The 25,093-nt window shown below is 24.2% G+C and overlaps 1 protein-coding gene across 2 annotated transcripts in view; it reads right to left on the reverse strand.

Annotated features, from left to right (window-relative positions):
• LOC112603869 (head-specific guanylate cyclase) overlaps nucleotides 1-25,093 on the reverse strand; it is a 238,542-nt gene that overhangs the window by 49,776 nt on the left and 163,673 nt on the right. For both annotated transcript variants that reach the window (XM_025352666.1, XM_025352665.1), the window contains one exon: nucleotides 8,311-8,449. In XM_025352666.1, coding sequence (XP_025208451.1) covers nucleotides 8,311-8,449 — 139 coding nt within the window. The remainder of the gene's footprint in view (nucleotides 1-8,310; nucleotides 8,450-25,093) is intronic.

A 25,093-nucleotide genomic window follows, 5' to 3' on the forward strand; every position in this document is an offset into this window, starting at 1 on the left:
AGTGCATAATAACGTTGTTTTCAGAACGATAAAGTCGCAAAGGTTTTAAATGGTTGTTTTCACTGTTATTGTTTAATAACGGAAAATAATTCCATTGTCTTAAGTTTTTTTTCGATTATTTTTTTTATTACTTTATCGATTTTGCTTTAGGGGAGAGGCATAGTTATATATGCTTTATAGATATACCTATTAAAATACGAAATAAATGAATTCTGCATATTTATGAACTCAATTTAAATCTTAAATAATAAAATTAATCATAAATGTTGTAATAACTGATTTTTTTTTTATGATAAAATCAATTTCCATATTATATCTTAACTGCTTTATTTACGCTAAAAATTATTATAGACATTTTTTTTATTTTTTTAAAACTATAATCCATTGTGAAAAATAAAATTAGATTGATAAAAAATAAATAAAATAAAATAAAAATAATTTATGAAGAGTATACAACTTGATACATCGATTAAGTCAATTTGTCTTGAATAATTTTGAATTTTTGAGTTTTCAAGTTAGTAGAATTTTTTAAACTTTCATATTTTCATTTACTTATGTATAAAATTAAAGAAATTATTTAAATTTAGAGTACATTTACTTTGAATTATTACATTTTTATAAATTGTTTGAGTAAAGATATACCAAACTAAATATTACAAAAGTTTATACTTTATTCTTAAATCGTTATAAAGATCTTTATTATGCTTAATAATCGTATGATAATATAGTAAATTTTATAATATTTAATATAACCATGTGAATTTAAATTTAAATGGATTAAAACTTTTGAAGAAAATTTTTTCATTTAAAAAAATTATAGGTATGATTCAGAAAAAAAAAACCTTTATCACAGGATATTCCTTAAATTCTATAGAATTTTTAAGTATATGAACATATGGATTTAAATAAGTATAATAGAATAATAGTGTTATTATTATAAACATCGAAATTTGTTGAATAAAAATTATACTATAAACGAATTTAAATGGCCAAATTAAATTACCCTGTAGTATACATAAATTATTTATTTGTCTATTTTAATCGAATTGTTAACAATAACAAATAAAGACGATTTTGATATAATAATATTATTCGAAAAACATTTTTTGATATGCAAAAAAGATGCTTATCAAAAAAAATAAAAAATCTTAAACTTACTGACTATTAGTAAACATTTGTGTTATGATAAACTTTGTTGGAGCCGACAGTTTTTATGATTTATCTTTGAGTCAAATATGACTGATAAGTCTATGGGTATAATTAAAATCGGTGTTATTAGCGTTATAATGACAACGTTTCCCGAGTTAGTTTTTTCCCCTCTGTGTAGGTACTTCTTAACTGCAGCTGTGACGGAATCGTTTTACCGCAAGACACGCACATTTATCGTATAATAAATATATAATATTATACATCTACGGTTTATAGTGAAGTGAAGGAAGATTAATAATTTCTCAGCAGAATATACGGCTAAAGCTGCATACTCTCTTCGGAGATACTACGATCAAGTATTTGCGAATTAAAATATATAAATAGTTCACTCTATTGAATATTTCAGACGTATAGGTGTTATTTGCACTTATTGTCGTCGTTCTAAATACTGAAAATCAAATAATATACAAAATATTGTGTTGAAATTAAAGAATATAAATCGAATCTATCGATGAGTTAGAAATATAATATATAATTTTCTTTTGAAATCGTTCAATGTTTTTTTGCTGCATAACAAAAAAAAATAACAGAGATGTTACAATATAATATATTATTGTTCACCAAACACTTGAAATAAAATAAATAAAAAGGGTCAGCAAGTGGATACTACTCTGTACAGTAGGTTTCGAGTGAGTCACTGTGATGGATGTGTTAAATTTGAATTCGATGATATATCATTGTACTTATAATAAAACGATTTTGAGCGGAATCGGTCAATCAGCCTATACCACTATGTATCACTAAGTATATAATTTCTTGTTCTATCTTTTTATATTACTATAAAGTAAAATAATTTATTTTACCATTATTCATTACAGTATAATGAATTAACTTTTGCTGAAAATATTTCTTTTCAAAATGATGTGGAGTGTACAAAATATAATAATATACATACATTTTTTTTCCTACGAATAATGTTAAAAAAAAAAAAAAAAATAATGAATATCGTTATTTATAATTTAAATATATATTTTCATCTAAATTTAAACTTAAAATATTTAAATAAAAAAATAAAATAAATAAAGCGTAATATTTTTTAGATTTATTGGTTTCTGTATGAATCATTTATGAAAAATTGTATATTTAATTTGCAAGCTTTAGCTATAAAAATTTCACATTTAATAAATGTACAATTGCAAAACCATTTTTAAATTTTGGTAAACAACCATCAAAGTTTTCTTGATTTATTTTTCCTGATTATTTAAATAAACACTATGAATTCTTCATTTTAACCTCTCTAAAATACAAACTAAATTAATTTTGCTATCCAAAACATCTCACAGCCGATAATCGAAGCATTGTGTAATATAAAATTTATCTTGTATACATACACTCACAAAAAATAAATAACATATATATATATCCTTGTAAAATCAATACATTTATCGTTTTCCTTAGAATCTAAAAACACATTAAGATATAATTTGACGTTTTAAATATTACTTTGTTTATAATATCAAAAAATAAGTATATACTCGTATATATATTGGAATAAAAATATCAAACTCATGTAAAAAAAAAAAATAAACAAAGTCTCAGGAGGATTATTAATATTATTGAATCCAATGAGGTATTTATTATTAGTTATTTTTTTTTATTATTATTATTATTTAATTTGTTCCCTGAAAATTAAACATCCAAGCAAATTGAAGTTTGAATCTTATAAGTTATAATCTTTCATCGACTATAAGTTTGTTAGACAAAAGTCAAACTTCTGAGCTATTAAAATGTATTAACTGCCAACTTTTTTATCATAAGAAGAAGGTAGATATTAATTTTATTTTGCCTCGAGAGAGAGTGCATGAAATTATATCTATTGTCCGTTGTGTCACAATCGCGAATGAACCCTGCAATGTCAAATTTACCACTCTTACTCAACGACTAGATATATTATAATAAATTGTTAGGTCCGCCCAGACGATACACGCATCACGTTGGCATTTTTCGACCTTCTGTCACACTGGATGGAGTACTTTTATATATATTATATAGCAATAACATTCTGTCGATAATCGAAGGGAGCGTCTTAGAATTTGTTTTTATCGATCCATCCAATAGTTGTATACAGGGCGATTCATCAAGCATGCTCATCTTTTATTGTTTCATCCCTTGATTTATACATCGATTTTGATTTTAGTTTTTGAAATTTTTAATTATATATGGAGGTTGTATTTTAAAATGCATACAGTTTTGTGTCGCATACAGTCCTCTGTGGCAATACACAGATTTTTATTTAAAATGAGAACCTAATATTATTGCTTTAAAAAGATGTATGAAGTATTTCATAAAACTCATTTATATTTTAGTGTTAACGTGAAAGGGAATGGTACTGATTTACTGATTTGAAAAAAAAAACCAAAATCTTTGTAGGACTCTCCTTTAATTAATAAATTTTAAGTATGATAATTTGAGAAAATGTATAATAATTAAATGAAAAGATGGATGTGAAAATGCATTGTGAATCATTCTGTACATAGTACCTATAACGATATTATAATACACTCGCTCAGAACACGACTAAGCCGTTGTAGCTCTGCAGTATCTTTGCCATTTCTACAACCTATTATGTATACATATATATGTAGGAAATATCCTATGTTGGAGCAGTTTTCTCTTTTCTTTATTTCCATTCTCGTTGCTACGGGTTACATGCGAAAGACATGTGATAACCTTATACGGCTAGTATATTATAGCAAATACGCGCCCGTAGTGCTGCATGAAATATATTTTATTTCTATTGCGTACCTAGATTTAGATTTTTTATGTTAAAATTGTATGATTTTTTTTATTAGAATCTTTAAAAAGAATTTTTTTTTTGAAATAATGTAATTTTAATGAACTGATTGAAGAGAGATATAGGCGTAAAAATTGATTTGTAGCAGTCGTAATATTTTAATGGAGATCAAAGTTTAACATTTAGTAATAGGTAAGTGCCTATATTATTGAAATTATAAAAAAATGTTTAAACACATTACTCCAAATAAATTGTATTAGATATAACTACTGTGAACATTATTTTATTTGTAGCTGTTTGATCTCAAAACGTTTAAAATAAAATAATACTCTACTTAAGTACCTACACGTTTCTCAAGAACTAGCATACACGGTTAATTGGTTATATTATTTTTTTTTTTTACATTTTTATATAGTGATATTGTTATGTTTTATTTATAATTATTTAATTATGAAATTTTTTTTTCTAGAATTTAAACATTAATTTATTGTAAAATAGTAACAACTAAAAGTATAACAGATTGAAAAAAATATTGTTTTTTTTTATCTATGCATCTGTATTTGGGACAGTTTTTAATAAAAGTGGCATACAAATGATTTCTTAAAGTAAAAAAAGTTTGATCGTTAACACTTTAATAATGAAAGCTGTTTAAAGACTTCACATAGACTATAAGAATATTATATACAATTTATCATAGTTTGATATTATAATAAACGAAAAATTCAAATATTATTTTAAGAAGTTTGAACAATGCTCCAAAGACCGAAGTGTAGCTAAATTGTCTATATAGAATACCGTGTCATCATATTTTAACTGTTAAAATATTAAAGTATATAAGATTGTTTTAAACTATAAGGTCTTATGAGGTAGCAAGAAAATATACACAATGCTTGTGTAATTCCCAGAACCAATGAAGAAAAACATTTGAGTTGAAAACTCAGCCTTAGCATAATACAGTTTATACTTATGTTATAATAGGGCGTTATGTACTTTAATATTTTATTACATAGTTATATATAATGTGAACAGGTTGAAGTAGAAGTATCACATTATATTATTTTTAATATAATATAATTATTTTGACCGTTACTTCAAAATGAAAATTGTGCGATTTTTTTTTTTAAATACTATCAAATAAATCATGCAAAAACACACATTTTGAAAAAAAAATTCCAAAAAATTGCTGGGTAGCTAAACTGTATTTGTTCCATGTATTCTGTTAACTACATAATAAATATGCATTATATTGATGTTTTGCCAACTGAAAACATAATGCCCGATGGTAGCAAATAATAATCAATGCTTCAACTGATAACGGGAGTTTACTATCTAGCATTATATAGAAGTATGTGATAGATGCAAATATAAATGTCATTGAGTACAAATATTTCCCACGGAATCAAAAATATACATGCCATAAGATGATTATATCATTATAGAACTTATTACATCACATAATGTATCCGATCATATGATAATACCTTTAGCTTCTTTGGTGAGCTTTTATTATTTTTTTTTGTCATCTCTCCCTTTTCATTGAAAAGTTTATTATGATCTTCACAAAATTATTAGTATACAGATGTTTATATTGAGTGTACATATATGTAAAAATAAAATGCAAAAGATTGATAAAATTAAAATTTCATATTTCTTAAGTAGAGGGTTGCTGTGACATCACGCTAAATTTTTGAAGAATTTTTAATTTTTTATATTTATATCTGTTATGGTTTAAAAAGTTAGATATATAAACAAAAAAAAAAAAAAAAAAAAAATGGATAATTTTAATATTATATTATATTATTATTTTCATACATTATACAAATAATATTTACTAACGTCGTTATAATACTGGTACTTTTAAATCATGAATTACGCTGTGTTTCAAATTTCAATACGACTTGACGTATTCACGAGTATCACTATAAAATAATGATGAATAATTTTATTTAATAATTAATATGTTAACTTAATATTTAAAGTTTATAATATCTATCGTCGCTTTAATGTTTTATACATATCTTGTATATTTTTTACTTAATTTTGCTCGGTGAGCGATAGTATACTAATTTATTTCGAAAGTCATCTGTTTTTATAAATTTCGATAGTACATCTTAGAAAATTTAAAAGTAATGTAATTTAATTTAAATTAATCTAATTCTTCGTCTCACATATTTTTTGTAAAAAATGGAAGCGTTTGAATTTAGTGAGTTTTTATTGGATTTAAAATTGCTCTTTTAAAATTGTTTGGAATTATATTTTTTTCTTCGAGATTGTATAAAGTTTTACGTTCAACAAAGTTAAAGAATAAAATATCACCAATAATAAATTTAAAAAAACATGTATTGTATAACAATTTACAAATTAAATTATTCAAAGTGAGTACGTGTAACTATAACTATATGCATAGATTACATTAATATGTTTCAGTATTTGTATCTGTATTATTAATAAAAAATACAATTTAATATATAGAGTTATATATATTACTATATACCATGTACATGTGTTGACAATTAGGTACATAGTATCTGTGATTTGAAATAAATATTTTATTATTTTATATAGTAGGCATTTTAATATGTGCATAATACATTAAATGCTACCCTAATCTTAAATAGGTACACTGGACTCGTAATTCATCAACAACAACTTATCATAGGAGTAATAGGAATAAATATATTATACAATAGAAACACTATTGTAAAAAACACTCTAACTATTGTAATTAAATACAAACATAAATACATTCATTCTGTAGAAAGTATTTTAAATACTTTTTTTTGTTAAAGTATTTAAAAATATTGTGTCAAATATTATGTTACAAATTAAAACTTTGAATGGTCACATTTAAGTATTGTTAACACTTTGCACTAACAACTTAATTTTGAACTAAAGAATTTAAAAAAAAAAAGTGGTTAGTAAATAAATACTCTGATACACATTAGTTGTCAAATGAATGACTGTAATAGGTGTATTAAATTTAAATTCAATAATATATCATTATATACGAAAAACCATTTGAATAGACACAGGGTGCAGTCAGCCTATATTATTAAGCATATTACATGCTATGTTTTTTGATATAGCTATTTAAGTTATTTATTTTACTTTTAGTATTACGTTAGGTTGATTTAATTTTTTCCAAAAATATTCTATCAATCATATTTTTAGTATACATTTTCGATAATAGTAATGTATTATATTATATTATTGTTATTAACTTTTGAGTTAATTATATCTTGCTATAAATACTATAAAAACAGTAATGAGTCACAGTATTAATAGATTATATTTTAAAGTTAATCTAAATACTTGTAGAATTTCACTGCGTATAATAAAATTTATAATATGCATAACATTTTTATGTATTTACGAATAATTTTTTGAACTATAACAAAATAATTAACATTAATATTCATCGTTAAAATACTTAGTTTTGTTCAAATTTAAACTACAAATATACATAACAAATAATTGTGTTTAAATATCTTTTAGATTTTTTATTCCCAATATGAACTACTCATAAGAAACATTGTATATTAGTTTCATGTCTTAGCTTTAAAAATTGAAGATTTTATACATTTATTTAATACAAAATAGTTGTAAGTTTTAGACTTTCGATATTTTGAAGAATTAAAAAAGGAGTTAACTTCAAATGCATAAAAAAAAAAAAAATAACGCTTATTAGTTTTAATGATTTTCATACACAAATAAACGTATACGGTATTTTAAATTTTCAAGAATTTTAATCTAGTAAATCATTTTTACAATATTTATAGAATGTAATCTTTTATGCCTATAAATACTTCGAAATAAATTAAAAAATTTTGAAATTTTTCCATGTATAGAAAATTAGAATATACATTTTTGGAATAATTTCTAGTTTTTTTAATTATTTAGTTTTAAATTACAACAAACAACAAAAATTGTTTGAAGATAATTAGTTATATTATGGAAAAATATAAATATTTATTTCAAACGGAAATAAAAATGAATTTAATTTTTCAGAGAAATTTTTTTGCATACTTGTAGATTGAACAACTTTTAAATATCCTTTTACTAATTTTTTTAATAAATAATTTATTTGAATTTTAAAAATATTTGATTTTTCAATACATAATATATACCCATTAAACATTACAAAGATATTCAAAATATATTTTTAATGTTATAAAAGCATTGACATATATTAAAAAAAATACTTTAGTAGTCTAAACAAGGTAGTATCGTATGTCAGAATGAGCAAAGTTCTGTGCTTATGTTATTTTCTTTCTTTTAAAATAATGCAAAGCCTGAGTATACGGTAAATTAACTAATTATAAAGAAAGAAAGAAAATACGAAAATGACTAACTATTATAGTACTTACCAAGCCAAAGCCGTTTGGCAATATTTGGTGGAAAAATCGTGTGCAAAAGGCTGACGTTCTTTTCTCTCTCTTTATCGACAGCCAAATTGGCTTCTTCGATCGAACTCTTTAACTTGTCCATTCTTCTCCGAAGGCCATCCTGTAAAAAATATAAATAGTGATTAGGACTCAAAAAAGTGTAATAACAATTTTTTTATAAATCAATAATTAAAGTTGCATAAAATTAAATACCTCGTAATTTTAGTTTATTATTTTATTTTGTTTTATTTTTTTTTTAAATATTTTATTGATAAATTTCAATTATAATTTTATAAATTATTTGTTTGAATATTGGTAAGATTTATGTTAATGAAAATCCTTTTTCCAATGATTCAAATTTCTGAACGTGTTATTTTGGTTGAGAAAATTATTATCTACCCAAATCCAAAAAAAATATTTCTCTGAATTGTAGATAAATAAAAAAAAAAAGATCATAGAAAAATATTTATAGTATTTAATATTCATATGTATGAATCTTGAAATATAATTTTATTATCTTAAGTTTTTTTTAAATTTAATTGTGTGTATTTTGTTTTCGGAATATATGATGGTATTTTTATTTTGTTTGACATTTTCTAACATTATTTACTTTACTAAAAAGTGGACAAAAACATTGTTCTCAAATTTCATTATTCACAAAATATGGTATGTTATAAATAATATGTTGCACAACTATTTAATATACAAACACATATATTTATTGGGGGTTATATTTTAGTCTTGAAAATCTCATATACGAGATATATATCGTACTATTAATATCAATTTTTATGGGTGTGTATTAAAACAAAACGAAAACAAATTTATAATATGCTTCATCAAATATAATCTAATACCATAAACGTGGAAGATGAAAAAAAATTATTTTATTTTTTTGAACAATTCTTTTCCCTTTTTAGATCAGCATAAAATTGAGGGTATGACTACCTCAGTACCATTTTCCATTCTTTGAGAATTTAAATGAGATAAAAAAATTTAAAAAAATATACGCAATAACGAATTGTTTTGGTTGCCTAATAACTATCTACGAGTGTTTATAACACGATTCTTGTGAAATAATGGGGTGCATACGGCTTATATCAGAAACTCCTAATTCGGTAAAATAATTTACCATAGTTTGTTTATTTTTTATATGTTTTGAATCTTTAAATTTATAACTATATTTCAGTATTAACTTTTATCAATTGCAATTTAAATAGTTCTCAATAGTAAAAAAAAAAAAAAAAAACAAAAAAAAAATAAGTGATAACTAAATTGTTTTTTTTTTCAGATAACTTTTCTAAGTGTGAAAACTTAAGGTTAATCGTAGATAAAGACCAATTATTCATCTAATTTGGTAATTTTTAAGTAAGTGATATTCGTTCAATTTAGTGAGTTAGAGTTCTAGCACTTTCCTAGGTCTCACGCTTCCTTATAGTCGAGGAACAAGAAACACGCATAGGTATCGCATGTTTTACTTTCTAAAGAATTTGTAGATTCCATTATTAGACTCATCTCACATGTAATATTGAAACTGATTGACATTACATGTCATTTAATTTCGTGAATAATTATAATACAATTAAATAATTAATATTTCTCATTACTATAGAACAGGGGTGGCCAACAAAAAAAGGTTTGCATGCCACATAGATAAATACAATGATGCCAAGAACCATTATGTTTATATAACTTGATTTTTTATAAGCTAATACCTAAAAATTAAAATTCATAATAATATTAAGTAAATTTTGATTTTGTAAATAAGACGCGAGCTGCATCTGACAATGACAAGAGCCACGTGTGGCTCGCAAGCCGCAAGTTGGCCACCTATAGTATAGAAGGTTTCAGATACGTTTCAAGAATTAAACGAATATGATAGACAGTGTCATAAGTGGGTGGATATAATTTTTTTATTAAAAAAAAAATCTTATCTGATAACGTATAAAACTTTTTTAATATCTTTTGAAAATCAAGGTCTTATGAAAGCATATAATCCACGCCAGCAAATTGTATTTATCTGTTTGTTGATAGATACAATTGAAAGGGTAGTAGCGGACGAGAGAAAGGTTATCAAAGTAATATTATTATATTGTCATTATTATTATTATTATTATTATTATTTTGATACTTTAATATAAAGACGAGCAATCTGAAATTGATCAATACTTGAAAATCGAGTTTGCGATTTATATTACGAATGCTTGGCTGATTCGAAGTTAAAAACGTGACGACTGCACAAAGAATTTATATAGTTTTACAATTTTTCATTAAATTTAAAAAATACCCAGTTGTATCTAATAATAAAAAAAAAATTAATAAAATATTAGGTTGAAAATTTTAAATTTGAAACCATAGTATTTTAAATAATTGCTACATTTAGAATGAGTGCTGTGTCCAATGCTTTAATATTTACAAATGCTATTTTTAAATCGTTTTTCCGATTAGAACATTTGTCGTTTTAAAACAAGGAATAGGTTCACGTTTAGAATACAAGCGAACTTCGAGCATCAGATCAAATTTTTTTAGCGTGTCGTTTTCACATTAATATAACGCCAAGTATAACAATAATTATAACAACATCATTCAATGATAGCCAAATTATGTCTACAGTATAATAATAATTGTTGTGATACCGAAGAATATAAATGTGTAACATAATAATATAAATGGTTAGTTTATTTATTTATATACAAATTTAAGATTCCATTTGGTATACTCATTTTTATGATATACACGTAGTATGCATATCGTTACTCCTTATAAATTTGTAACCTATTAAAAAATAATGTATTATAATAATTAATATCAAGCTTGGCTTTTCCGGCAGTTCTTTAAATAATTTATGAAATACACTTGCAATATCATGTACAAATCGTACATAAATGATATACTTATATGTACTAGTATATTTTGTACATATTTATACAATTTGTACGCAATATTTCGTCGAGCAAAATGGAAGTTTGTGTCACTGCCTGACAAAATATTAATTGGACAGTCACTAGTCGGACACGGGCATTGGCGAGAGATGTTCAACAAGTGTTTATTCTACCATTGTATTTTGTTGCACTGATGCACACGACTTTTTTACGTAAGCATATTATTATTCATTGAAATAATATTTAAACGAAAAAATCAAAGAAAATAATTTGGCCGTCTGATAATATCGCATAGTTTCGTGACATAAATTAAATTGTGAATTTTAATGCACGGTATACAACGATATAGAGATAATGATAAACATATATAGTATAATACCATGGACATTTTATAATGCCATAAATATTTTACCTTGGCACTGACATTTCACACTTTTAATACGTTTTCCATAATAACGAGTTTCCAAATACCATTATATCTTTTCCACTACGATAATCATTTTTTGCACGATATAATAGTAATCAATTTCAGAACTATTATAACTAATTATTTTTCAAATTAAACTCAGTACAATCATTGAAATAAATTCATCAAGTAAATTAATATGAATTTAAAATACATAATGAGTGTGTAATATTTAGCCTGAGAATATTTAAATGATTGTGAATTTAATTTCGCTTTTATTTATAATTGGATAGACTACCAATGACAATTATTCAATTGCATTGAATACTTACAGATATTTAAATACTTGCATTTTATCAGAAATCATCTCATGATTATATTGCTCATGAATGTTTGAGTATATTTTACTCAATGTACTTGAATTAAACAAACACATATTATAAATACTTTTAAATATATTATGTACGCCGATTAATTTATAAATTAATTTTTCTCTTTATATTTATGTTCAAAATAAAATGGGAATTTTAACTATTTCACTGTGAAAAAGGACGTCTGAATGAATAAATTAATATTTAAAGCATCATAAAAATGATATCGTATGTTATTACATGTGAAATGAAAATTTTAGATATCTATCGGGAACGTGTAATCAAAGTTTCTACCTAAGTATAGACAAATTATAAAAACAAATTTAGAAAAATCACTTACACTAACAAGTGTAGTATAAACGATTTTTTTCGAGCAGATGCAATTTAAATACAAACAAATTTATATTGTAATTTACATAATATTTATACGAAATGTAAGCCAAACACACTCATAGCATGTGCTTTTTTTGGTATAAAAACAAATACCCACTGAAGATTACTTTAATTCTGGTTATTGCTTCGCATATACTCTGTTTGAACTGAAACATCATATACTATAATATAGTTCCATTCCTTGAAATTAATAATATGCATTGTTTAATTTGTAAAATTGTATTATAAAGTTTTTTATATTTAATAGCCTTGAATTATTATTAAATTCTGAGTGGAGTGATAAAGTAAATAATTGGTTTTTGTAAAATCCATTTTTTTTCATTTACCCTTTTAAAGTATATATCCTTAGCCTGTAATATAAATGATGATTTATAACATAATTGTAATATATACAAATAACATTGTAAAGAGATAATTGCATAGCGATAAAATTTCCAGCCTCTTAATAATGTTTTTACTTTTTTCAATTTCATTAAACATCAATCGAATTATAGAAATATTAAAGTTCAATAAACACACCTTGAATGGTGACTTCATATTTTGAAAAAATATTATATTTTTTATTTAAAATTAAATACTTTTTTTTTGGAGAGTGAATATTTAATGCAATCAATTTGAAATTGTTTAATATTTAAGTTATTCATACAACTCATGTAATATAGATACATTTTAAATCTATCAATAAATGTATAATATGTAATTAATAATTTAATTAATGAGAAAGGTAATTTTATTTTTATAAAAGTTTAGTAAGCTTGAGATTTGTATATGATATAATTTAATAATGTTACACGAAAAGATAAAAATTTGTTAAACAATTAATATGAATTAAAACCTGATTTAATTCCATTGCTAAGAACAAAGAGTTATAGTTAAATTTCAGTAAATATTTAAACAATTTATGTAAATTGCATTTTTTAAGTTTTGAATAATCGAAGTTTTTATATTAGTTTATTAAAGAAATTAACTTAATTTAAAAAAATAAATATGAATATTTTTCTATAAAACTGTTAAAAATTAATAAATTAATACATCCACTATAATATTCCATACTAATATATCAAACATGTTATAACTTATTAGTAATATACTTGACAGACTTTTTTAGTTTTTTTTTTTTTTTTAATAGTGTTATATGCATAAGTTCTATGTCTCAATATTCTAAAAGAATAGAATATTTTATTTTTTATAAAATGACTATGCTTGATTATTAATCTAAATTGTGTCTTATACACATAATTTCTTCCTACTTTTTAATTGTATCTGTGATACATAATCTGTTAATACTTTCGTTTATACAAGTTTCAGTACTTATAATACTTTATAAGTAGGATTTTAAATGAGAATTTTAGATTAACTTAAAAAAAAAAAATGGTATATTTCAATATTTATTTAAATTCTCTTAAAAATTATCGATTTCAATTTTTTCCTCATACAATAAATTCGTTAATACATTTAAATGAATATATTTTTTTATTTATTGGATATACAACACTATTTTTTTTTTTTTACTCTAATCAACTACTTCAAATAAAATATTAATTTTATTTATGCATACCTAAAAAATCAAAACATAATGATTGTTTTACAATTATCAGTCTAATACATTGTGGTAACATTTTACATTGTTTCGTTAAAATGAAAAAGAAACTTGAAATTTGATGGTCTGATAGAAGTGGTGGTAAGTTTGTTTTGGACGTGGGTAATACGTAATTCGATTCTTCTGGAGTTTCGAAACAAAATTGTTGTTTAGCAGATTCGATCCTTTTATACACGTACGATCAGATATTATACGCCCACCATAACTCTTATCTATTTAATCGAACTTAGTATTGTTCTCCAATTCTCTAAAGTTGTCGTTATTATAATAATATGTGTTTGCACATTGAATTATCAACGGAGTTATAATAATTATTTTCGCTTGAACATGATACAGTTTAACAGAACGCATCTCTTCAATAATTGTGCCTATTATGCAGGATAGTAATACATTTTACTAGATATGTATTTTCTTCTATCATACAAATGTATTATTCACGCGATGTACTATTTAAACTGTTTCTGCGTGGCTATTATAAGTTCGCTCATAATCACTGGATTACCCCTCAAGTAGAATTAGTGAACACTCATTATTTTCTAATAACCGTAATATGACTGTTTCCTAGTTGATACAGATTATTCTTCTGAACCACCGCTTTTCGTCAGATGTTCGCCGCCTTCGCGAAAACATTAGTACATGGCCTTTAGTCCTTTTAAGCACTTACATGCTACACTGATCCACAAACAATACAAACGAGTGCACACATTATAAGGGTTCAAAATAATATTGATTACCATATCACTTAGAATTTAAACGAAACACGGTGGACCCTACAAACGGTCCTTTTGGAGGTAAAGAAATGAACGGAAAATTACTTAAGCGGTATTAGTCTCTTTTCTTAGATTTGTGTTGTGTTTTATTTTTTACACACAATGCTATAACAAAATATATGTATTAATTCGCGCGAAAGCTTCATTTATTATAGAGTTCGAAACATTTGAATACCATGATATTGTAGTATCAAGATTTAATAACTCGAGTTCAATTCCAATTAAGTTTTAAATTTTTTTTCAAATGGAATACTGAAATTAAACAGAATTATTTTCATTACATTTCGTGAGACGTGCTAAGGGAACTATTGGAATTTTTTCATTTATTTCTGTTTTTCATTTTGTTTTCTATGAATTATATGGATATGGGGATTACGGAAACTATTAACGACTATAAGGTTCCAACACAATACAGAAAACTTAAGCTTTTCTATGTTATGTGAATACTTGTCTTCTAAATCAAAACATGATGACAAAAGTATTAATTTGTGTGATTGAAATTATTTCAATAACGACATTTAGAGAAAAATAATAATCAAAATATTGTAATTTTAAAACATACTTATTATTATAATTTGCAATACTATTTTAGTAAACTCAATATCTGTTGTTCATTGTTGTTTAGTTGATATTTATTTAATTATTTATGAATCTGTAATAATTACTGAGAAAATTAAAGAGCAACTACGGCGAATGGCAGCTGTCTTGGTGACGTTTCTCAAAAGATTTCATGGCGCCAATAATTATTATAAATCTAGTCAAACTTAATTATTAACATGAAATTATGAAATACATGTTCAGAAGTGTCTAGTTAGAAATTATTCCGTAATTGAACTTAAAAATAGTTCTTTGACTAAATACTTCATAATTTACTGACTGATATATGGAAACTTTTTTTGCGCATATTTTAATTTTTAATTACGTTGAATTGAAAATAAAAATAAAACTTTTTTATAATTAAAAATTTAAAATGCTGAGTTGAAATCAAACTATGAAACAGAATAATAATAATAATAATAATGTACTGTACACATTGTGTAATTTAATGCTTATGAAACAATTTATCTCAAAAGAAGGAATTCAACTAAAATAATTATCAGTGAACATCTGATGTTTGCGACGAGGACGAGATGAGAGGAAGTCAAATCCAAGAAGTATTAATGTTAATACCAACTAATAATTGTTAATATATAGCTTTATAAGCATAAAACGTATTTACATACATATTATATTAACGTGGGTAGCGACTTCTGAACGGACATCTCGTAAATACGTAGGTATCGTAAACGTTTTAAACACGCAGAGTAAAATGTTTATAGTTTTAATATTAATATAGACCAAGGTTCATTAAGATGGATTCACTTAGCCAGTTTTCGAAAGTTCAAAGATACGTCATAAACAGTGTAAAGATGAACTATAAGCACCGTAAATTAATGATTAAAACGGAACCTTGAAATACAATAACGGGTACAGAATTGATTTAAACTTAATAGAAAAAAAACCACATCATGTATGCATTATAACTATAAAATTTAAACTGCTATAAAATAATATATTGATTTAATTAAAAACTGAGGAATAAAAAAAAAAATCTTTAAATTTAAATTATAATAAAAAAGTAAAAAAATCCGAAAATGTTTCGATAATTAAGATGAGTTTTATTAAACTTTAATTTTTTTCTTTAAATACTTTATATAATTAATATATCAGATTTTAGCTATTTAATACTCTATAATGACGTGAAAGCTATCGCTGCGGTGTATTATTGTATCGGCCGTGCTTGTATATGAACATGTGACTTATAACATGTATTAACATCAAAGTAAACGTTAATAAGGTTTGTGACGTATCAATTAATCAAGGTGAACATGTGTGGTATATTTTATCGGCGATGAACTAGGATATTGTAAAGTCACCTAAATATTTCAAACGTTTATTAGGTGAATTCAGACGATTAATATTTTGGGCTTAAATTGTTTATAATTAGATCGTAACCTAATGCGTATTAATTGCGTATAGGTGAGATTGCTTTGTGTATTTGGGATAAAGACAATTGATTTTAAATTTAGCAATTTCCTTAAAATTATATATGATTTATAGAATTTTAAAAATAGTTTATCCAAGTAATAAATTAATTGTACATTATTAATATGTTTAGGTCTAATGCTAAGTTATTATAGTAAATTGTGTTTTTTTTTGGTATTTAATTGTATTAAATAACGTTAACAAATGTTCTCAAAGAGAGTTAAAACAAAGGTTAGATTTTGTATATATACTATAGCAGAATTACATACAAAGGTTTATATTATGACAATATATCGTTTTATTCATATTTAATATTTTATAAATGATTCATGAAATCAAACGATAATCGAATTATTCTTCAAAGAATATAAAACTACAGGTAATATTTTTATTATTTATACGAGTAATTCAGTTACATTATAATTTTTATCAAACAATCATAGATCCAATAATTGTTATTGTTTTCTAGAATTAGGAGTTTGAAAAATTTAGGGCCCGGAACTGGTATGCACTGATTGCACTCAAATAGTGCCATACGTATTGGACTCTTTTATACACTTATACGAGGTAAGAGTTTCTTACAGACTATAAAAACATACATCACAAAATGCCACATCGTTTATATAATATTATACGTAAATTTCTTTTTAGATCAAGAACAGCTGCCGAAAGTAATGGTTGCACGCAGTGTAATAATTCAGTAGGTCTCATCGCAACGATGCATAGGACCACGCATTGTCATTACATCTTCGCAGACAGACTTTGGTGAGGGTGGTGTCAATGTTTGTGTCACGTTCGTTTGTATAATATATTTTTTTGTATTAACCGATGTAATATTATCATTGTTCTAGTATTCCGAAACTAAACGCTACTACTTTTCATAATATCATAATAAACTGGATAATATTTTACCAGTAAACACACTTTATCCCCAAAGTATTAAAGTCCTCGAAAAATATAAACTTACAGTTATCATTATTCATTGTCGTCATTATATTTTAAGTTGCAAATATTTTGAATCATAACGTATACTTTAAATTTCTGAAAAAGAATTTGTTTCAGAGTCTGTTTCGACATACTAAAAATCAATTTTTTTAATTATTTACAAACATTTAAAGTGCATCCAATTTTCGAGAAACGTATTTATACTCAATGTACGTAAAATACGACGATCGGCAATACGACGAAATTTCCGTAGACGCTGTTGGCAGTAAAAAAATAATAGCGATCCACTCTAATCTCGCTTTCAGCCTGGCGGGCTGAACGACGTATATTTGATTCGTGAAACAGCTCGCATTCTGCAAAAGTGGATATTGTAGTGAACATATAGTGTCAGTGTGTCAGAAAAATCTGACAGATTTACATCGAAATTACATGTGATTCTGCAAAATGTTCATGATGCACTCAGTACATTATACCATCGTACAGAAATTTCGATTTTTCGGTTTTCTATGATTGTTTGTAGGACAGTAAAAAATATAACATCGAGAGTGTGCAAAACAAATCATCATATTTTATATACACGTATAATAATATTATAGTGTAGATGTATATGGCCGTGTGCAAAATACATGTCGTCGATTTGCGTTAAAGACAAACCATAATATATACCAAACCAGTGATCGATCTCACACAATATGCGTAATATATATATGTATATATGTTATAGGTGTGTGTATGAAGTCGGACAAAATTATTAAGTTCGAGTGACACGATCCACTAAAATTTCTCGGTTTTGGCACGAGAAATAAGCAATGGTTTTAGATGAAATGCGATTTATAAAAACAATTTATTAAAATACAAAATATGTCGGAAGATAGACACTAAAAAGAATATTATTCCAAATAGTTTCAAAACACATTTTTTACGGATGAAATATTAATTTTTTAACTTAAAAAATTACAGCATGGATTTCATTAAAATTAACATGATATAACATTTATTGTGGTATTTACGTGTGTAATTTAACTTGCATATAAGTATTTCTTTTTTTTATTAATGTTATGTATTTTTGAAAATGTAAGTTAATATTATTTAATATAATTTTAAGTAGTTCATAATAATTTATTATATTATTTTAATAGATATCTATATTTTTCTAATAATTGAAAAGAACCCAGATTTTCTTTATTTTTCAGTGAAATATCATATTCTTGATTCAATATTTTTGCGAAAATATAAACATAAAGTGTAACGTATATTGGACTAGCAGATTTTTTATTTCCAAGCTTTATAGTTTAGTTTTTTAGATAATAGAATGTACAAAGTATTAGGAGATATATTCATCTAATAATGCTACTCATCTAAAAATTAAATATTCATGAATTAAAAACTATTTAACCGAGTAGTATTTTTTTTTTAATATTATTTTAAACATGCATAGAAATATACAGTTTTAGAGTATGAAACTAATACACATTATTAAAAAGTAAAGAAACTATTGTTATTCTGTTTAAGTACTTTACACAAAAAAAATATTTATTTTAGAAATACAAAAGATGAGTGTGGTGATATGTAAGTATTTTGTATGTAAACTTATATTAAATTATTATCATTTTATTATTTAACTTACACTAATTTATTAGACGTTTTTAAAATATTATGTGATACATAATACTAAATAACGTTTCAAAAATATTTCTCTATCATTATTTTTCTGCTCTAATTTATTAAAATGACCGCTAGCATTTCAGTTGCTAAAAATACGTACGTTTGAACATTTTATAAATAATATACAGTTTTGACATGTAACCGTATGTCGGACAGTGACGGTTTCGTGTTTTTAATTGGTTTGGTAGGTATTATAAAACTGTGTATTATCATAATTTTAACACACGCCGTTGTCGTGTAGTTTAATAATAGCACATCGGTTGTACGTATTTACTTACTGCTCTCGAATATTATTATGAATAAAACAGGTGCACTGGATAATATTTCGATTCAAAAGCAGCAGAACCGTGTTATTAACATAAGGCGAGGAAAATGTTGCGCTATTTTTGAGTGTACGGTTTGAATAGAGAAGTAATCCCAAAAGATTCCCTCCGATGAGTACCAACTTTCCTATGCTTATACACTTGTATATACGTGTATTTAATATATATGTTATAGCGATAGACAGTATTATGCACTTTTACTTCGTTGGAAAATCATCATCTGCCACAACTTGTAATCGCGGCTCATTCATCGATTTCTTTTATTTTCCATTTTTATTCTATGTAATCGCTAAACCGTAGTCTTTTACATTTTTTCTTATCAATATATTATATTTTCAAACCATTTTTTTTTCTTTTCATTTCAATTTTTTTCTCTTTTCTACAACACCGTTTTTTTGCCCACTATTAGAGGCTTTAGGTTCCCGCATATTATTAAATACGTATTGGGGGTTTATCTGTTCGTTCGATATCCCTTTTGGCGTAAAAGTATGTTAATCATTATTCTTTTATCCGAAATTTACAGCTCTTCGAATTGTTATCGAAAAAAAAAAAATAATAAAAAAAAAAAAAAACATTACAATAAAATATGTGGAAGAATGTTTGAATACTTATTACGGTCATATATATTATACGTATACTTTCTACACACAGTTTGGCGATACATTTTACATTTTCCTTTTACTTATTTCTTCGTCGTTTTAGTTTGTGTAAGGTTAGCATGCTTACATTTTCTGAACATAACGAATTCTTTTCATTTATAACGTTTCATTATTATCTTATTTTCGAAGAAGACTAATAATTTATTCCATAAGAACTTTTTTTTTTTAGCAAACTTTTTAGAATAAACTCACTTTGAGAATCGTATTACTGCCAACATATTTTCTTTTGATTCTTGAATATTAGCCTTAATGAGAACATTACTCGAAAAGTTGAAATTTATTTCAATTCTCAGAATTCATAATTAATATTTTCATAAACTTAATATTTTTTTTTTTTTTTTTAAACATCAAATAAACAGTTAAATAACTGTCAATAAAACAATGTGTGACGTTTCGAGTTATTATTTCACTAAAACTTGTGAATTGACAAAAGTGTTTAGTAGACTTGAACAATAATTTACAAATATTTTATAAAACCTAAATACTATAATTAGTAAAAATAACATTTTAGCATTTTAAATTATTTATCTAGGAAAGAAAATTAAAAAAAAAAAAAAAAATGTGACGAAAAAACAAAATTATCATTGTAATAACAGCAACTGAGATAAGTGTTCTATTTTTTTTTTTTAAGTTTTAGTAGTGAGGTGTGTGTGTGTGTATTATGTTAGTTCGTAACAGGGTAAGTGACGACCAGAATATGGATAAGTATACTTGAATTTCTTATTTACTTTATTTATTAAAATGTTCCTATGTTAAGTTTATTGTTTTTATTTTTGATCAGTTTCAATGCTTTGCTATTTATTTGAATTCGGCGTGAAAATAGTCAAATTTTAGCCATTTAAAATTGAAGGAAATATTGATATGAGCTTATACATTTTTGAGAACGTAACTTAAATTAGTGAAAACGTTGATTTTTAGTTTTTCAAGAATAGGTGACGTATAGGTACCACTGAAATACGCTTAAACAATATGTTTACAAAGATGATTTAATATTTAATGGAAGATGTTTTGTGAGATAATTTTTAATTTTCAAGTTTTAAATAAAAGAAAAAAAAAATAAAAAGCTCTAGGGTTAAATATTTTTACATGAATGACAACGTTATATACTTTAAAAGAAATAAAAAAAAAAAAGTGTTAACAAATAGCTTTTTATGACAGAATATATTAATAACCTATTATTATACTAATAATCTGTAATTAATTATTTAAATTTAATTAGTTAAATCTAATCGTTATTGAAAAGTTATGAATTCATAGACGTAAAAAAAAAATAGTCTAAATAGGTTAGATTAAACTTGGGATTAATTCAGTATATATATTGTAAACAAACTTATAGCATAGCAAATTTGAATTCTGAAAATTAATTGTGTGCAACTAGCTTTAATAATATAGTGAATAATTTGTCCTATTGTTATACTTAAAGCTATGAATATTATTTAGAAGACATAATCTGTCATGTCGTAGGCTCTTATTAAATATTTTAATTTTAATGTAAATTATAACTATTTAAAGTATTAAAATAAAAAATTTTTATACTTTTTTTAATTATCTTAGATAAAAAATCATCATTAATGCTAGGATTTTGATGACATTTTGTATATTTAAACTCATTTTAGTTGATTTTAAGCTTTATTTAATATGTGTTGTATAGGAATTTGAATTTATAGTTATCTACTTTAGTCCATTGATATTAAACAATTTATATAATTATTTATTATCTCAAATTTAAATGTATTTGTTTGATTTACTTCTTAAAACAATTTTTTACCATATTCGGTATTTTTTATAGCAATTATTATTTTTAAATTACATATTTTTTGGTTCATCTAAGTACATTTTTTGTCATTTTTCGAGTTTTTAGGTTATTTTTAAATTTTTGTGTAGGTTTTAGGTCATTAAAATCCTAGTTCTAGTCATTACCCTAGTTGAATGCACTCGCAACTCCTTTTATTAAAAACTCATATATTACGACCTACGTATTATGTCTCATATATTTGATTAAAAAAAAAAAAAAAAAAAAAAAACTGATTGATTTATAATATTAGATTTATATGATTAAAAAAAGGATGTTTTTTAATTAATTTATTATGATTATATTAATTTAATTTGAATCTGTATAATTGAATAACCAAAAATATACAGTGATTTAAAATGTAAATACAATCCATCAGTTAAAGATCACTGCTCTAGATAATATGCTTACCTTTATATTTAATTAAAGATTATGTCATTCTCATTGAAAAATATCACTAAATAGATTCTGATGAATATAAATGTCTTATATTGCAGTAAATTTGTTGAACAGAAACATTATGCTATGTGAGTGTAGTATCAAAAATGTATTTATTTTTTTCTTTATTGTTTTCTATGGAAGATAAATTACGTGAACTAATAAATTTATAGAATTAATTTAGTATTGAAAAACAAAAATACATATATAATAAATATACATATAATATATATATAATGTTTAAAAATATTTTGAATTTAGATCAAAACATCTGTGAGAGTAAAAAATAAATAAATAGCAACAAGTTTAAATTAAATTAAGCCAACCGTTACTGAATAATAATAATTCTATTTCTTTGGGAGAAAAATTTTATTCTAAAATAGTTTGTTATTTTATTCTACACTGGGATACACCGGATGTGTTCAGATCGGAAGTATAGCAATTTCAATAAATCTATTTAACTTTTAAAATTTCCATTTTAGTTTTTAGAACGAAAGCGTTGTTTCAAAAACCAGGTCAGATATATTTCATACTACATTGTATTTTTATCAATATTTTGATTTAGTGGAAAAAACCGACTTTTTTTTTTTTTATTCGTGAGAAATATTTGTTCTACGGTTATTTAATAATAAGCAGGTGCATATTTATAATAAATAATAAATTCGAAAGACATTTTGTTTTTCGAAATGTTTTTACTAATCTAGTTTAATTAATATTTAATGATAGTAGGTTTAAAATAACTCTTTATTATACACGCGTATTATAAATATTTTATACTTTAAGAAAATCGGTGTTATTTAATTTAAATGAAAAAAAAAAAAAAAAAAAAAAATAATAACTATATAAATTGATTTTGCGCGTAAAAGGTGTTATTGAATGATTAAAATTATAATAGTCACTCACAAGTACATAACTGTTTGTTAATAGTCGTACTCTATTATAATATGTATTGATAAGAGTACGATATATTATAAAATATAATTGTATTCGTATACGACGAATGTATTAGTTTGTTTTTATTTTAATTTTCTAAACTTGTGGTCAAGAATAGTTTTTGGGCAACTCTAATACATCACTGAGATGTGGTTCAAGTAGGTGGGCGCCGGGCGGTGATGACTGTGCGGTATATTTTACGACTTACATGGCAAAACTGATGCCAACCAATTTCAGTAAACTAAAATGGAGAGATGACACTTAGTGCTATAATAATAATAAAAATAATACGGTCACCCTTTTATTATTTAGTTATAGTTAGAATGGCGTGACAAAAATACGAGCGTACTGTATATCGTTGACACACAATACACATGATAATTTATCCAGCACACTTAACACCGTTTTTTTTTTTTTTTTTTTTAATAAATAATTTATTCAAATTCTAATTTTTAGGAATTTTAAATAATATACTGTTTAGGTATTGTACTGTACTACTGTAGTGATATATAATTCTGTTTTCAAATAAGAATCCTTTAATTACTTAAAATTATTTAGTGGATAACATATTTTGAAATTTTGCATTTATCTAATTCAAATTTCAAACAAGTAGATTTCTAGTTATTAAAATATTCATACGTTAGATAATAATCCTTAAAAAAAGCTTATCAAACAAAAATGTAAAATAGATTGAATATCGGATCTATTGCTTATTAAATTTGGTACTTGGACCATTTTCATAAATTATAAATATTAAGAGATTAATGTTAATTACTAAAATATTCAACTCACGATCTCCACATTTTGTAAATCCATTATCATGATTCATAGACTTTTTGTCTTAATAAACAAAAAGTTAAATAACTCGAAGACTACTAATTTGAATTTTGATTATTGTTCATTAAAATCTTAGAAAAAATATGTGTTAGATAATTCACAGTTTAAAACAGTTTTTCATTTAAAAATTAGAATTTAGTTTCACCACTGAACATTCTATAAGTAGTATAAAAACTTTAAGATTTTGAATATACAAGTATGTTTTTCAAGTATATTTAAAAATTCTAAAAATAGGATTTTGAATAACCAAGTTGCCGAAGAAAAAAAAAGTGTGAGCATGTTTGGTGAATCACCTTATCTATGCATTATATAACTACGACTACATAGTATATATTATCAATGCACTTATATAAACTTACTTGACCGACCGTTTTATCGATGTATGTCCACATTGATTTTATACACATATGCGGCGTCAATTCCCAAGTTGCAGCAATTGTAATTCATAAATACGATGGTACTAAATTATTTTAAATGCATAGAATGTTTTTTATGAGGTCATTTGTTCATTGTATGTATCTGCAGTGTATGTGTGTGTGTATGTACAATGATAAACTCAATTATCATGTTATTTATACTTTTTTTTTTTTGATTTCATATAACGCATAATATCAAGTGTATCATAAAAACGACATTATTACGATTGTTACCTTTATATAGTGAATATCTATTAAATCTACCACTATTCCAAAACCTAAGTGTACGTAGTTATAATATAATTATTTA

The sequence above is a fragment of the Melanaphis sacchari genome, unplaced genomic scaffold (genome assembly GCF_002803265.2).
Source record: "Melanaphis sacchari strain LSU unplaced genomic scaffold, SCAv2.0 Contig112_pilon_pilon, whole genome shotgun sequence".
Lineage (NCBI taxonomy): Eukaryota > Metazoa > Arthropoda > Insecta > Hemiptera > Aphididae > Melanaphis > Melanaphis sacchari.